Below are 15,533 nucleotides of genomic sequence, written 5' to 3' on the forward strand. Positions count from 1 at the left end.
CAAGGCCAACTTTAATACATAAGAATGTATAATATTTTAGTTTGGTGTTTATTTTTATTTTTTAATTTAATTTGTTAATTTCATTTTATATGTGTTTTACCAACATATATGTCTATGTATCATGTGTGTGCTAGGTGCCTATGGAGGTCAGAAAAGGGCATAGATCCCCTAGAACTGGAGTTACAGGAGATTGTGGACTGCCATGTGGGTTCTGGGAACTGAACCCAGGTTCTCTACAAGAGCAACAAGTGCTCTTAACTACTGAACCATCTCTCCTGCCTTTTATCATGTTTTTAAAATACCACATTTGCAAGGCTTGATTCAGTGCATTTCTGATCTCTCAAAATGAGTGTTTTGACTGGGATACTCTAAGGGCTTTGAGCTTCTTAAGAAGCGTGCTCAAGCAAATGTTCACCACTGAGCCAAACCTAAACCCCAACTGGACAAGAATGTGTTTTGTCCTAAAGTGTTTCAGAACAATTTCTTATTAGAATGATAGGTCGCAGCTCCGTTGCCTGCATCTCATGTCACATCTCCTGTTTAAGTGGCCTCTTTTTCTCAAACCACTTTTATGGCATCATCACAATAAAGTCTTGATGTGAAAGGGTCTGAAAGGGTCTTCTGGTATACTTCTGTTATATTTATCCATTTGTCCATAGCTTGTCCTCCGAAAATGGTGTGAATTAATTCCTGGGGCTGAATTCCGATGTTTTGTCAAGGAAAACAAGCTTATTGGTGAGTTTTTATCCTTGAAGGTAATCTTTAATGCGTATGTGTTTCCAGAAATTGAACCCAGATCCTGGTATGTGCTAGGCAAGTGCTCTGTTACAGCCCTAAACCCAAAGTAATCTCCAAAAGAAGATGGCTGGTGAGGTGGCTCAGTGGGTCCAGGTCACCAGGTCTGATGACCTAAGTTCAGTCCCTGGAGCCAAATGGTGGAAGGAGAGAGCTAACTCCCGTAGGTTGTTCTTAACCACCACATGAACTTGTTTGCTTGCAGGGGTGTGTTCACACATGCCTGAACAGGAAAATACACACATATACACACACACATACACATAAACATTTAAATGATTAATATTTTGTTTTTAAAAGAGAAGGATAACTATGTTAATAAATTTTAGAATTTTGTTCTTTTGTGATCAAATTGTATTTCATTGTGTGAATATATATTTTATCATTTTTATCATACGTATTTCAAAATGTCACATCACACTATTTCATAAGTAAGTACAATTGTCATGTTTCATTAAATAATAAAATAGCTAAAGAAAAGAAGGCAAGCTTTTGAAGGAAATAACTTAAGTGATTAGGGCAGTTTTGCTGCCAGCTGCTGCCTCTGTTTGATAGAGTCTTGAGCCCTGTGTTACTGAGGGTCCTGAGCCTATGTTCGACTTCCACACAGAAAGGTGGCATTGTTAGTCTTGTCTGGACTCTAGAGATGGAGGGAACAACTGTTCCCAATCTCTACACACAGTGTCTGTAATATTAGAAAGTTTTGTGTTACTAGCTATAACGTGCTTGTAAACAGCATAAAAAGCCAAGTTTTAACAGTCTTTCTTTCTTTCTTTCTTTCTTTCTTTCTTTCTTTAAAAAAGATTTATTTTATTTAGTCGTGTATCTGTGTTTCTGTATGGGGTTATACATACATAGTGCAGGTGCCCATTGGATTTGCCTGGAGCTGAAGCTGAGGGAGTTAATCCTAAGAAGTCTTAACGTGGGTGCTGTCCCCTGTACTCAAGAACTGTCTGTACTCTTAACTGAGACATCTCTCCAGCCCCCTACAATCTTTATTTCTGTTAGTAGGGCACTGTTTATTACATGAGCAAAAGAAAATATATTCAACAGACAAGTACATCGTGTTCTTGCCTCTGAAGTTATTATTTTGTTAGCTATCACTTATTCAAGCTAAATGCTGAAGATAATTTCTTTTAAAATTTTCCAATGTATTTTTAATGATTTATTATTATTATTATTATTTTACATCCCAACTGAGGTTTCCCTCCCTCTTCTCCTCCCAGCTCCCCCTACTCTCCTTTCTATTCCCCCAATCTACTCCTCCTCCATTTCTCTTAGGAAAAGGGCAGACCTCCCATAGATATCAGCTAAACATGGAATATCAAGTGCAGTAAGACTGGACCTCCCCTTGTATTAAGGCAGGACAAGGCAACCCAGTATAAAGAACAGGGTTCCAAAAGCCAGCAATGACTCGGAGACAGCTCCTGCTTTCTCTGTTAGGAGTCCCACAGAAGACCAACCTACACAACTATAACATATATGCAGAGGGCCTAAATCAGTTCCATGCAGGCTTCCTGGTTGTTGATTTAGTCTCTGTGAGCCCCTATAAGACCAGGTTAGTAGATTCTGTGGGTTTTCTTGTGATGGTCTTGACCCCTCTGGCTCCTACAATCCTTCCTCCCCCTCATCCACAGGATTTCCTGAGCTCTGTCTAATGTTTGGCTGTGGATCTCTGCATGTGTTCTATAAAATAAATTTGTTAACAAAGGGAAGTAAAATTGAATATCAGCTCACCACTGTAAACAGGGACTGTGATTTTGTTTCCTGGCCACCCAGATGTGAATAATCACACAAAACTATATTAATTACAATACTGTTTGACCAATGACTCAAGTGTATTCCTAGCAAGCTCTTACATCTTAAATTAACCCATTTCTATTATTCTCTATTTTACCATGAGACTCGTGGTTTACCGTTAAGGTTCTGGCATCTTTCTTCTTCAGCTGCTACATGGCATCTCCCTGACTCTGCCTTCTTTCCTCCTCTATCTCTGCTTGGATTTCCCACCTTGTTATATTCTGCCCTGCCATAGACTAAAGCAGCTTCTTTATTAACCAATGGTAATATTCACAGCATACAATGGGGAAGTCCCACATCACACCACTGTTTGTTGAATGTGATATCAGCATTCATTTCCATAACTAAAATAAATGTAGGCATTTTGACTGTTAGATAGTCCTTAGTTTAAGTAGGCAGAGAGAGACCTAGGTGTGTGGCTAAAGAAGCCTTTCTTTATAGTAGAAACCTTTTCCCTAGGACTTGAATTCATACAACAGCCCTTTCACTTTTTAAAAAAGGAAATATTTGATTTTCTGTGACTTGAAAGATCAGCCTCTAAAGATAGATCAGCTTCCCCAAAACAGGAAGAATAGACTGCTTTTACAGAGAGAGCGTGAAGAAGGCGGGTGTGTGAGAGGGCTACTCCCCTCCCCAGTGGAAGAGGCTATTGATTTGAAAAGACTCTTAGAAAAATAAAAGTGCATATGCACAGGTTTAGAGTTGCCACTTGCATGTTTTACTCAACAAGCTTTTTGCGACTGAATTCTTTCCATTCTGCTAAATAAAATAACTACTTCCAAAATTAAGACTGCATGGCATTGTGGAGCTAAAGATTTTCTTACCACATGACCTCGTGGCTGAGTCATTTGTGCTGCAGGGCTCACCTGCTTGGCCTTTCGGCCAGCTTTAATGGCTTTGATTACCACTTTGAATTACATGTTGGTGTTTTAGGAGCATTGTATAATAACATCTGTGGAATGTTTTCTTGCCAGGTATTTCTCAGAGGGACTACACGCAATACTATGATCATATTTCTAAACAAAAAGAAGAAATTCTCAGATGTATTCAAGACTTTTTCAAGGAACACATACAGTATAAGTTCTTAGATGAAGACTGTGAGTATTCTCTGTCAGTGCGGTGACGTGAGACTGGTCACTGAGCCTCACTCACTGTGGTCCGTCTGTACACTCGGCTCAAAGTCTGTGCTCTTAGCGTGCTTCTCTATCACCAGTTGATATCCTGGTGATTTCTGTGTGCGTTTCACCTCATTTAGTCAGGTAACACTACGAGATGCCAGTGCAGTTCTCTCCGAGCTTGTAGAGGTTTGCATTCCTCAGGGTGCTTCTCTATTTTAGCATCTGTATAATCAGAGACAGCAGGGGCCGCAGAGCAAACAGCTGGGGGGTGTTTTGAGGAACTGAAAGTTTGTGGTGTGTAAGAGAGTTTTTGAATAGCTTAGAATTATATCTATGATTTATGCCTTTTCTACTTGCCATGACTGAGTTCCGTAGCAGATTTAATTAAAAAAGAAGATGAATTGTTCTGTCTTATAATTACATTTTGTGCTTTCTTATGACAAATTTTACTCATTTCACGCCTCAGATAAGTAATGGATGCTCCTTTTATTAGTATTTCTCTTGGTGACAGCTTCCTCTGCCCATGGAAGCAACTGGTTCAGATGATGTTGGTGTTTGGTTTGCATTTTTAAGTATGAGGAATCATTACAGTTGCGGGTAGAGAAGAAGGAGGCAGTTAAACAGAGAGTACAGCACAGAATGCTTTTATGTCTGGAATTTTGTTTCATCAGTGAGTCGGTTAATTGATGTTTTGGGACAGGGTCTCACACTATAGTCTACTGGCCTGGATACCACTGGTGGTTCAAGCTGACCCTGACCTTACAGCAATCCTCCTGCCTTAGTTTCCCCAGTGCTAAGGAATGTGGGCCACCATTCCTGACTGAGTTTAGAGATCTAGAAGAGTTAAGTATTCAAGGCTAATGATCTGTTGTGTTTAGTAATAAAATGTACTTGAGTTTCAACAAAAGATGTGGATTATAAAAGTATTAGTTTATTAGTAACTGAGTTTTTTTTTTCTTTGCAGTTGTGTTCGATATATACAGAGACAGTAGGGTAAGTAGACTGTAGTTAACCTGCTTTAAAGCAAGGAAGGGCGAGCAGAGTGCACAACCATTAAGGCCACAATAGTCTGCTGCTCAAGAAATGTGTTCTCAAACTGGGGTCTGGGAATTCACACTGCAAGGTTACTCCTTACATAGCATGTCCAACATGAAGAAACTCAGCGTTCTTATTTTTGCAACTGTCTTTCCGTGTAGCTCTGCTGGCCTGGATCTTGTTATATAAACCAGGTTGGCTTTGAACTCATGGCCTTCCTACCAATGCTCCTGTGTGTTGGGATTATGGTCTATAGCCATACGACCCTGAATGTGCCTGATCTCATCTGATCTCGGGAATATGGCCATGTGCCCTCAATGCAGGGACTAGTAAAGGAACAAGTAGATAAATAAGTGGCTACTTTATATCCTTCCTCACGCTTTTTGGGAGGTCTGACCCTGCTGAAAATAATTCATTGTACACACTTAACTGGCCAGGAATTTGGTACTTAATTTCTTTCTTTTAAAGTCAACTAAAGGGTTCTTTGCATGACTTGCTTTAACTAAAGATGTGATCTTGTTTACATTTATTCTTTATTTTTTCTTTAATATTTATCCTTTAAATTTTTAAATGAGTGTGTATATGTATTCATATTCATGTGGAAAGGTCACACATGCTGTATGTTGCACGTGGGTTGTGCACATAGGAAAAAGAACAGCCTCAGGGAATATCCTCAGAAATACCTGTCTCCAACTGAGGAAGCAAGTGTCATTGGCCTGGATCTCATCAATTAAATGAGGCCAGCTAGGCAGTGAGCCTCAGGGTCTTCCTGTCTCACCTCCCCAGTGCTGGCTTACAAATGTGTCCCAACCATACCTGCCATTTTTCTGTGGTTTCTGGGGATCAAACTTGGGCCCCCGTAACTGTGAGGCAAGCACTTTACCAACTGAGTTATCTCCCCAGCCCAGGTTGACATTTTTTACTTAAATTGATTTTAATCTAATACATAAAAACATAAAAATTAGACGAATTTAACAATTCAATGCATGTCTGCATGATGTAATGTTTAGTTCTGGGTAAACAGCTTTCTACTCAAATATTTGTAATTCTTTATGGTAAGAACATTCAAAATTCTCTTGAACAACACAGAACATCATCATTATGTAGAAGGCATTTCCAACCTGCAGCCTGTGGTCACATGTGACCCAGGATAGCTATTAATGGGACCCAATACATTTGGGTGACAATATCCTATCCCAATGTTAAAAGGTTGGACATCCCAATAGTCCCCCTGCTATGCAGTAACACATCAGAATTTCTTATTCCCCTACATTAACTTTGTACATTGATCAACGTCTGCCCATCTTTCTGTCTACCCACCCTCTGGTAGCCACATTTCTACTCGACTCCTGTGAGATTCTTGGTTTGATTTCTAATATGAATGAGGTCCTGTGGTATTCGCCCTTGCCTGGCTCAGTTAGTTCCCTTACATAAGGCTTTCCAGTTCATCTGTGTTGCCTCAGATAACTGGGTAGCAGGTTTTTTTTATTACTCAACATTATTCTGTTGTGTATTTGGGTCACATTTTCTTTACCCATTTATCAGCTGACTGGCCCTTAAGCTATCCACACTTACAGGTTATTGTCAATAGTGTTGTGAATAAAGATGGGAGACAGTGGTTTCTTCAGGTACTGAGTTCTCCTCGGATGTATGCCAAGGACTGGGATTGCTGGGTCATACAGTTCTTCCAGTTTTTATTTATTTATTTATTTACATTGATAATGTGTGAGAGTGTGGAGGCACTCGCGTGTCCTCTCTTTCCACCACGTGGGTTCAGAAGTCAAACCCAGGTCATCGGCATTGTCAGCAAGTGCCTTTACAGGCTGACAGGAGGCCTGTTTTTAACTTTTTGTGGAACTTCCATGTTGCTCCTCATGGGCTGAACTAGCTTACGGTCCTCCCAGGAACATGAGGGCTCACTGTTTCCCAAATCCTTGCCGGCACTTGTTATCTTTGTTCTTTCTGATAGCAGCTGTTGCGGCTGGTGCTGGGCAATCTCATTAGCTTTCATTTGCACACCTCTGGTGGGTGGATTGAGTGTTTTTGAGTCTGTTGGCCATCTGTATATCTTCTTCTGAGAAACATCGAACACTTTTACTTAACATCTTAAAAGTGATGCAAACTGGTGAGATGAAAAAGAAAACAAAAGCCTGACTTCACACAAACTTCCTACAGCAGAGATTTCATTGTCTAAGCCATGTGATTCTCAGAGAAGCCTCAGTCTGAATGTTGTCCTGTGAGTCTGCCTGGTGACTGAGCTGTTAGAGATAGATTTCCTCACGCCTGACCCGTTCACCAGCCGGTGTCTCATTCCCACTCCACCATGCTACTGACCAAGCGAATGTGGCCCATAGAATTTTGTCCTCTTGTCACTGTCTGCTGTTCACCTCTCTTCTAGAGTGAAGGTAGATCTAAGCGTTAGAAAGGAGGGTTAGAAAGTGAGAGGAGTTGGGGCTGGGAAGATGGCTAAGGTAGTTAAAGTGGATAAAGTGTTTGCTGTGCAAGCATGGTGGTCGGAGTTCAGACCCTCAGAACCCACGGAAAGGTTAGGCGGTCATGGTGTAGCACTCTGGAGTGCTGTAAACCCAGCGAGCTCTAGGTCCAGTGAGAGACCCTGCCTCAATGAGTCGAGTGGAGAGAAATACCTTAGTGTAAGCCTCTGGTTTGTGTGTGTACATACACACATCGCGCATACACAAATAGATGAAGCAGGGTACAGACAGGAACAATGCTTTGGAAAGTTTCAGCTGTGTGGAAATAAAGCTCCAAAGAATGGGAGGCGGGGTGAGTTCATGGGTAGAAATCTGGTCCTGCAGCCCAGAGTCCCTGGCTATCACTCAGCTCTGCTTCTTACTGCAGACTGGCAGATCGCTCACACGACCAGCATATATGAATCCACTGTGCCGGCTGCTGCGCTTCTGACAGAAAGTTTCAATCAGTATAACCGCGGACAGTGGAGGAGTTTATTATCTTGACACGGAAGTGGCAGACATGTAAATGTTTGTGAGGACTGGCCTGCTGCAGGCAGCATCAAGGCAATTAAAGCAGGATGAACCCAGCCTACTGTCTAGAACACACTCTTTTCCCAGAAGGCTGTTAGTATTATTTAATCCCATATCTGTCTGTCTAATGCTGTGAGGTATGTGTTGTCTGCCCACATTGTACAGCTACTAAACCAGTTATTTCATATACTGCCACTTGGAAATGTTGGAATCAAGCAAGCTGTCTCCTCCTGTCCTTGGCAGGTGTCGTGATCACTGACTTAGTAGGGCTGACAGGTGAAGCAGCTGTTTCGCCTGTAAAAGAGTTGAGGAATTTCTTAACGTGAAGTTGGACGAGTCCATGAGTAATGGTAGCTGAGATTGTGTGGATCTAAAACTAGTTACATTTTTAAAAGTGAGAAGCACGCCAGTCTAAACATCCTGACAGTTTCTGTTCAGAGATTTAGACCATATTGTACAACTCATTTGCATTTACTCAATGGCACGTGTATCAGAGTTTGTTAGACACTTTCTTGAATATATTATTGTGAGGCTATTCTTGTAGAAAGCGAACTCATGTATGTAAGTGGTCTGGTTCATGAACTATAGCTGAGGTGTGTTTGTACCTGGCGGCACTTTGATGCACCTGTGTTTATTGTGTTGATTTAGTCTGCAGAGTCCTGTTCCGTACTCGTCACATTGGTGACCTACCCACTCAGTACGTCTGAAATAGGGCCGTGGAAAATGCTCTCCGAGTTCCCACAGGGATGGTAATATACCAGTAGAATTTAGTCATTATGTGCATTCTTCTTTTTTCTCTTTTTGTGAGACAGGGTTTTGCTATGTAGCTCTAGCTGACCTAGAACTCACAACTCACTATGTAGAACAATTTGGCCTGAAACTCACAGAGATCCATCTGTCTGTTATTTTATAGACTTTTTTTCAGTCTCTCGATTTTTTTTTTTTAAAGATTTCTTTATTATGTGACACACACCAGAGGAGGGCACCAGATCTCACTACAGATGAGATACCATGTGGTTGCTGGGAATTGAACTCAGGACCTCTGGAAGAGCAGCTATTGCTCTTAACCTCTGAGCCATCTCTCCAGTCCTGTTTTAGAGTCTTAAAAAATAAATCTCTCCCCCCCCCTCAGATGTTTTGTATTGTTATTAACTTGTAGTTTCATTGCTCTTTGGACAGAATATATGTTTAGTTTTGAGTCTTGCTTTTGTAAGTTTGACTTTATAACTTGATCATGCCCTTGGAAACGTTCTGTGTGTGCTTGCCAAAGGAAGTTCAGCTTGTGTGTGCTATATTCTACAGGTAGCTATATCTAGATCAAGCTTGTTCCTAAAATCTGCAGCTTCTAGAGCGAATGGTGCTGGTGGATCTCTGTAAACTCAGTGCACTTTGGGGGAAGGGCTGGGGTTGCCAATGAGCAGTATTATCAATGAACCGATAAACTGGTGCAGCAGACCAGGAGGGAACGGGTTCTTTGTGCTGTTAGTTTATTTTTATAGATGTGTAGACTTTATCACATGGAAAAAATCCAGTGTCTACTAAAATACCTTGCTTTCTAGTTGTGTCAGTTTCTTCTTCTCTACTTTGAAGTTATGTTCTTAGATAATACTAATTTTTCTGTGTCAGCCTTTATTATTTTGAAGAAACATACGATGTAAATCAAAGTAGGACATATGGATATTGGCTCACAGTTTCAGAGGTTTCAGTCCATGGCCATTTGGCCCCATCACTGTGAGCCTTTGGTGACAGACACCAGAGAATGAGGTGGTAGAGGAGAGCAGAGCTGCTCAGCTCATGAATGCCAGGAAGCAGAGAAAGAAAGAGTGTATGGGCCAGCGCTGCACCGATGGACTTCTGTCTGCTTTTTATTTTCCCTCCAAGGACCCTTTCTTTGGCCTTTGCTGCCTATATTCAAGGTGAGTTTTTCTCCTTCAGTCCTGTCTTTTGTAGCAGTCATCTGTGGACTTACCCTCAGTGATAAATCCAGAAATATGCTTTACTAATCTCCTGGGTGTCTCTCAGTCCAAGCAAATGGACAGTTGAGGTTAACCATGACAGATCATTTCAAGTGAAATCTTACCATTAAGTAGGGGCTTTCTCTATTCCTAATATGTTTTTCATTATATATTTTATCTGATATCAATAGTATGGCAGGCTTGGGATTGTTTTGTGAGTTCATCTTTTTTATGATTTTATGTTTAGCTGTCTTATAAACAGAATATTGTTGGATTATATGGGGAGTCTTTTGGTTTGTTTTGAGACAGGATCCTTCCAACTAGTGCAGCCTGACCTTGAACTCAAGGCAGTCCTGCCTCAGTTTCCTGACTGCAGTGAATTACAAGTGTGAGCCACCATTCTTAGCTCCTCTAGTTTGAGTTCTTGCTTTATGTTTAAGTCTTTGATTTCTTTAGTATTTTTTCATTTATCTGTTTGCTGTGCAATATGGATCCAATTTTGTCTTTTTCTAGACCTTATTCAATTGTCCTAACATCAGTATTTTTATTCTTATTATCTCTCAGTATGATGGTTTTTCCACCTAAGATCTTGGGGTTTTAGTCTCTGCTATATTTGCAGACTTTCACCCATGTTGTTTCCTTTAATCTCATCGTTCATTTTGTTTGTTTTACTTTGAATTAATCTTTAATGAGCTTTTACTTGTGAGAATCCTAAGGACTTTAGAGATCAGAATTTCCATTTGCTCCTATCATGTTTCTCAAACTCTGGAGAAAGACGATGCCTTTGGTTCCCAGTCAGTCGGTAGGCATTTATTTTTCTTTCTTTTTTGGCACATTTTCTTTAAAGATTTTATTGATTATATATATGGTGTTCTGACACATATTCCTGCATGTCATAAGAGAGCACCAAATCTCATTATAGATGATTGTGAGCCACCATGTGGTTGCTGGAAATTGAACTCAGGACCTCTGGAAGAATAGCCAGTGCTCTTAACTTCTAAGCCATCTCTCCAGCCATTCATTTATTTATCTATTTATTTTAATTTACTTTTTTATATAGAAACAATCTTTTTTCAATCTGCATACCAATTCCAGTTCTTCCTTTCCTCCTTCCCTCCTTCCCTCCTTCCGCTCCACTCACCTTTGCCCTCTCTATCCCACATCTAACCCTCAGAGAGGGTAAGGCTCCACTGGGCGTCAACAAAGCCTGGCACATCAACTTGAGCCCTCTGAAGTTGCTCCCTAGTCCTAAGTTCCTCCTTTGGGCCAGTCCCTGCCTGTTGTGTGGTGTTGAAACCCTTGCCCTTGGATTCCTGGGAGGAATTCTAAGCTCCCTAAGCTCCTGCTCCTCAACTAGACTCTTACCTCTGGTTTTCAGACTCCTTTCCTTTCTGGCTACTGGGGATTCTCCCCTTTTTCTCACAGTTGTTGTCTGTACATTTAAAGGGATTCTTTTCATGGGATAAAACCAGACTCACTGAACATAGCGGACAATGAGGACTGCTGAGAACTCAAGAACAATGGCAATGGGTTTCTGATCCTACTGCACGTACTGGCTTTGTGGGAGCCTAGGCTGTTTGGATGTTCACCTTACTAGACCTGGATGGAGGTGGGTGGTCCTTGGACTTCCCACAGGGCAAGGAACCCTGATTGCTCTTTGGGCTGGCGAGGGAGGGGGACTTGATTGGGGGAGGGGGGAGGGAAATGGGAGGCTGTGGCGGGGAGGAGGCAGAAATCTTTAATAAATAATTAATAAAAAATAAAAATAAAAGTGTACACCACCGCCAAAAAAAAAGGGGGGATTCTTTCAATTTGAATTTCATCCTGTTTCAAATAGGAGGTCTTTAAAGACACCTCAGCAGAGTGTATTGTAGAAACAAACCATCATGAATTTTACACACTAACCAAAACAATCTGCTGTCCGTGACCTCACCAAATATGGTTGTATTATTCTTGAGTTTTCTCGGCAGTTATCGGCTTTCCCATCCACACTGCTCTCTCACCCACACTGTTACTGTTGTCCTCCAAATTCTGAGTTGCGAAGACTGAGGACCGTGGTGCTAGCTGTAACTATAGCTGTTTGGGTGGCTGAGGCAGAAGACTCACTTGAGCACTGGACAGTGCAGTGGGATCTTTCTCAGAGCAGCCATCTGGGAAGCATTTCTAGCATCCTCAGCTAGGCAGGTTCTCCTGAGCTCTGCTGTAATCTCATCACGCCTGAGTTTGCTCTGTCCCATGGCAGTGTGCTCCATATTGTGGGTGGTGTTGGTTCTGGTTGTTTAGGAAGTATGTTGTGATCTAGATTGAGCTTGTTGAAGGGACAGATTCTGTTGTTGATTGGTCTTTTTAGTTTAGAGACATTTACTGATGAGTGGTCATTTGGTTGATTCAAGAAACATTGGTCTGAGTCTTCATTTCTTACGAATTTCCCTGTATGGAATTAACTGCTCAGGATGACTGAGGCCTGAGATGTCATATAAAAGCATGTTCAACCATAAAATTTCATTCTGCACAGTTTTATGCCTCACTATAGCTGGCTTACCTTATTTGGGGGGCTTATGAAAATGGTATCTGCCTTTCAGAGCAAATGCAACCAGCTACCAATGATGCTGGGTTTGTTTGTTTGTTTGTTTGTTTGTTTTGGATTTTTGAGACAGGGTTTCTCCGTAGCTTTTGGTTCCTGTCCTGGAACTAGCTCTTGTAGACCAGGCTGGCCTCGAACTCACAGAGATATGCCTGCCTCTGTCTCCCGAGTGCTGGGATTAAAGGCGTGCGCCACCACCGCCCAGCTGTTGGTTTTGTATTGAGATACAATTTTAGTTTATAGTCAGTATTCCTAGACTAACAGGTATAACACTTCTCAGAGTTTTCCCCTTTTTGATAATGTGATGGTTTTGTTGATAATGAAAATTCAAATAGAGTCAGACATGGTGGTGCACACCTTTAATTCCAGCACTCAGGTGGCAGAGGCTAGTGGGTCTCTGAGTTTGAGGCCAGCTTGTTCTATAAACTGAGTTCCAGGTCAGCAAGGGCTACATAGAGAAACCATCTCAAAACACAAACAAACAAAAGTCAAGAAGAGAGAATTTGAATTTTGTTAAAAACAACAGGCAGGCTACTAAAGCTATCTTAGTTATAGGCCCCTAAGCAAATCTGGTGTTATGTCAGGCTGACTGATGGCTAGTATTATTTCATACGGTCTAAGAATTGGCAGGTGGGTGCTAGGCTGATGTGTGCCAATGGCTCAAGTGGCAAGAGAAGCTTGTAGGATTTCTCCTGGGGATTGTATTAAATAGAAACCTTACTTACATGACATGTGGGGAGAACTTCTTGAAGTGACTCCATGCCATTGACTGGATGTGTTTGAAGTAAGCCCTGTTAAGGTACTTCATCTTCTCTAAAATTTTATTTAGCCTAGATGAAAACAGCATCAGTAGAATGCTGACTCAGCATTCTCTCTCCTTTGGAGTGTCCAAATTTGACACAGCTATCTGATCAAGACGTGAGAATTTTGCATCTATAATAAAACATCTAATTGTTAACAGTACATAAAATAAGTGAACACGTCAGTAGAAAATCAGGGATTGGGGAGAAGGCTCAGTTGGTAAAGTGCTTGCCACACAATTGTGAGGGCCAAAGTTTGATCCCCAGAGCCCATATCTGAAAAGCTGGATGCAATGGCATGTGCCTATAATTCTGTTGAAGGAGCTGCGGGCTGTGTTCCTGCAGCACGGCTCCCGGCCGCCTGGCTAACTTATGCCCCGAAATAACAACACACAAACTGTATTCATTTAAACACTGCTTGGCCCATTATATCTAGACTCTTTTTGGCTAACTCTCATATCTTGCTTAACCAATATCTAACAATCTGTGTAGCACCACGAGCTGGTGGCTTACCAGGAAGATTCTAGTGTATGTCCATCTTGGGCTGGAGCTTCATCGCGTCTGCCCTGGAGAGGAGCGGCATGGTGTCTGGCTGGCCTCCCTTCTTCCCAGCATTCTGTTCTGTCTACTCCACCTACCTAATTTTCTGACCTATAAGGCCAAGCAGTTTTCTTTATTGGTTAACCAATGAAACAACAGATTGACAAATGACCTTCCCACATCATAATTCCAGTTCTGGGGAAGTAGAGACAGGATGGTCCCTGGGGCTTGCTGCCCAGCCTGTCTAGCCTGGTTAGTGAGTTGCAGGTTCAGTGACAGACTCTGTCTCAAAAACTAAAGGGGAAAGCAATTGAAGAAGACAGCTGACATCTCCTTCTGGCTTCTGCACAAGTACCCCAACACACACACAGCAAACCAGAAGTAGAAGGATAAAAATTTCAAGTAAACATGTCTACCTATGACCCAAATGGCTTTGTGATCAAATGGCCTGGCTTTGACTCTCTAGGATTGCACACATTCCCAGTCCAGATAGGTCTGTATGGGCCACTTCCTGCTCAGCTGTCCCTGACTCCAGCACATCTGAACTGTTGGAGCATTCTTTCCCTTAAGTGAGCATCTAGTAGGCTGTTTCTGAAGACAGGAAATTCCTTTCAAAGGTTGAGATAATCTTTTTCCTCTCTCCTTCGTGTGCTTTCAAGCTCTGTCATACATGCAAACTAAATGCCAAATGGAAAACTAAAAATAAAATAAAAAACATTCCTGTACTCTTTGTAGTGTGTTTAGATGGGCCCTCAATGGGGCCTTTCTAACTGGTTCTCTCTGCTTCAGTCCCCCTCTTAGATCTGTCTGCTTTGACACGGGACTCTAGGAGGGGACACTGAGGGATGATCATTTGAAATAGCTCCTGAGCATTTAAGATGATTGTGAAGGGAAAGTAATAGGAAAATGCCTGTTTAATCCTAGAGTATAGGCTGTGTTTGTTTTTATTTTATATTTAGCTGATTTTTTTCTGTCTGTGCTCCAGGGGAAGGTGTGGCTGATTGACTTTAATCCATTTGGGGAAGTCACAGACTCACTGTTGTTTACTTGGGAAGAGCTGAACAACCTAAGAAGTGACTTCAATGAAGTGGATGCTCAGGGGCAGGTAAGACCGACCTTTTCAGTCCATTCACCATGCCCTTGATCGCATAGACAGGACCTAGACCTCTGGGAAAGGGTCCCGTAGACACAGCTTTGCTGGCTCTTACTTCCCATCAGAATGGGTGTCCCTGGGCTCATTGCTTTCTCTGGAAAGCAGAGTTTTTCTGCTTATTCGGATTTTCCATGCTCTGCCTGTCATGCTCGCCTAGAAGAACCTTGACCCTCAGTCAGTTTGTACCAGTGCTCCTCTGGTCCTTGCTTCCTGCTGTGCGTTCACAGAGAGCGGTGGCTACCTATCTACCCAGACCAGGGCCTCTTCTCACTGTGACCTGCTTTTGTGGTGAGTGTCCTGGTCAGCTTTCATCTCAGTTGTCTCCAGGCTGGTCCCACTTCTCCAGGCTTTTCATTTCTTCCAGCCATTGTTCCTTATCGTCCTCTCAGCAGATCCTTGCAGCCCCTCTATAGGAAGGAGAAGCTCTTCAGCTAATTGCCTGCTAAGCCTTGATCTCACCCCTACCTGCTCTCCTAAGTCTTGAGCTCACCGCTGCCTGCTCTTGTAGTAATAAGGGTGGCAGGGCTGCATTCCCAGCACCCTGGCCGCCTGCTCGGCTAGCTTATGCCCCAAAATAATTACACAGACACTGTATTCTTTTAAGCACTGCTTGACCCTTTAGCTCTAGCACTTACAGGCTAATTCTCACATCCCGATCAACCCATCTCTAATAATCTGTGAGAACCGGTCTTACCTGCTAGCTTATGGCCGAAATAACAACACACAAACTGTATTCATTTAAACACTGCTT

At 42.0% G+C, this 15,533-nt stretch overlaps 1 protein-coding gene across 1 annotated transcript in view; it reads left to right on the forward strand.

The window, feature by feature from the left end:
- Cdc123 (cell division cycle 123) overlaps positions 1-15,533 on the forward strand; it is a 45,058-nt gene that overhangs the window by 23,899 nt on the left and 5,626 nt on the right. The window contains 4 exon segments of the mRNA XM_041630842.1: positions 660-735; positions 3,570-3,692; positions 4,678-4,706; positions 14,615-14,734. Of these exon segments, the coding sequence (XP_041486776.1) occupies positions 660-735; positions 3,570-3,692; positions 4,678-4,706; positions 14,615-14,734 (348 nt within the window).

The sequence above is a fragment of the Microtus oregoni genome, unplaced genomic scaffold, assembly GCF_018167655.1.
Source record: "Microtus oregoni isolate MIOR12 unplaced genomic scaffold, Mior012 000035F_ref0000213, whole genome shotgun sequence".
Lineage (NCBI taxonomy): Eukaryota > Metazoa > Chordata > Mammalia > Rodentia > Cricetidae > Microtus > Microtus oregoni.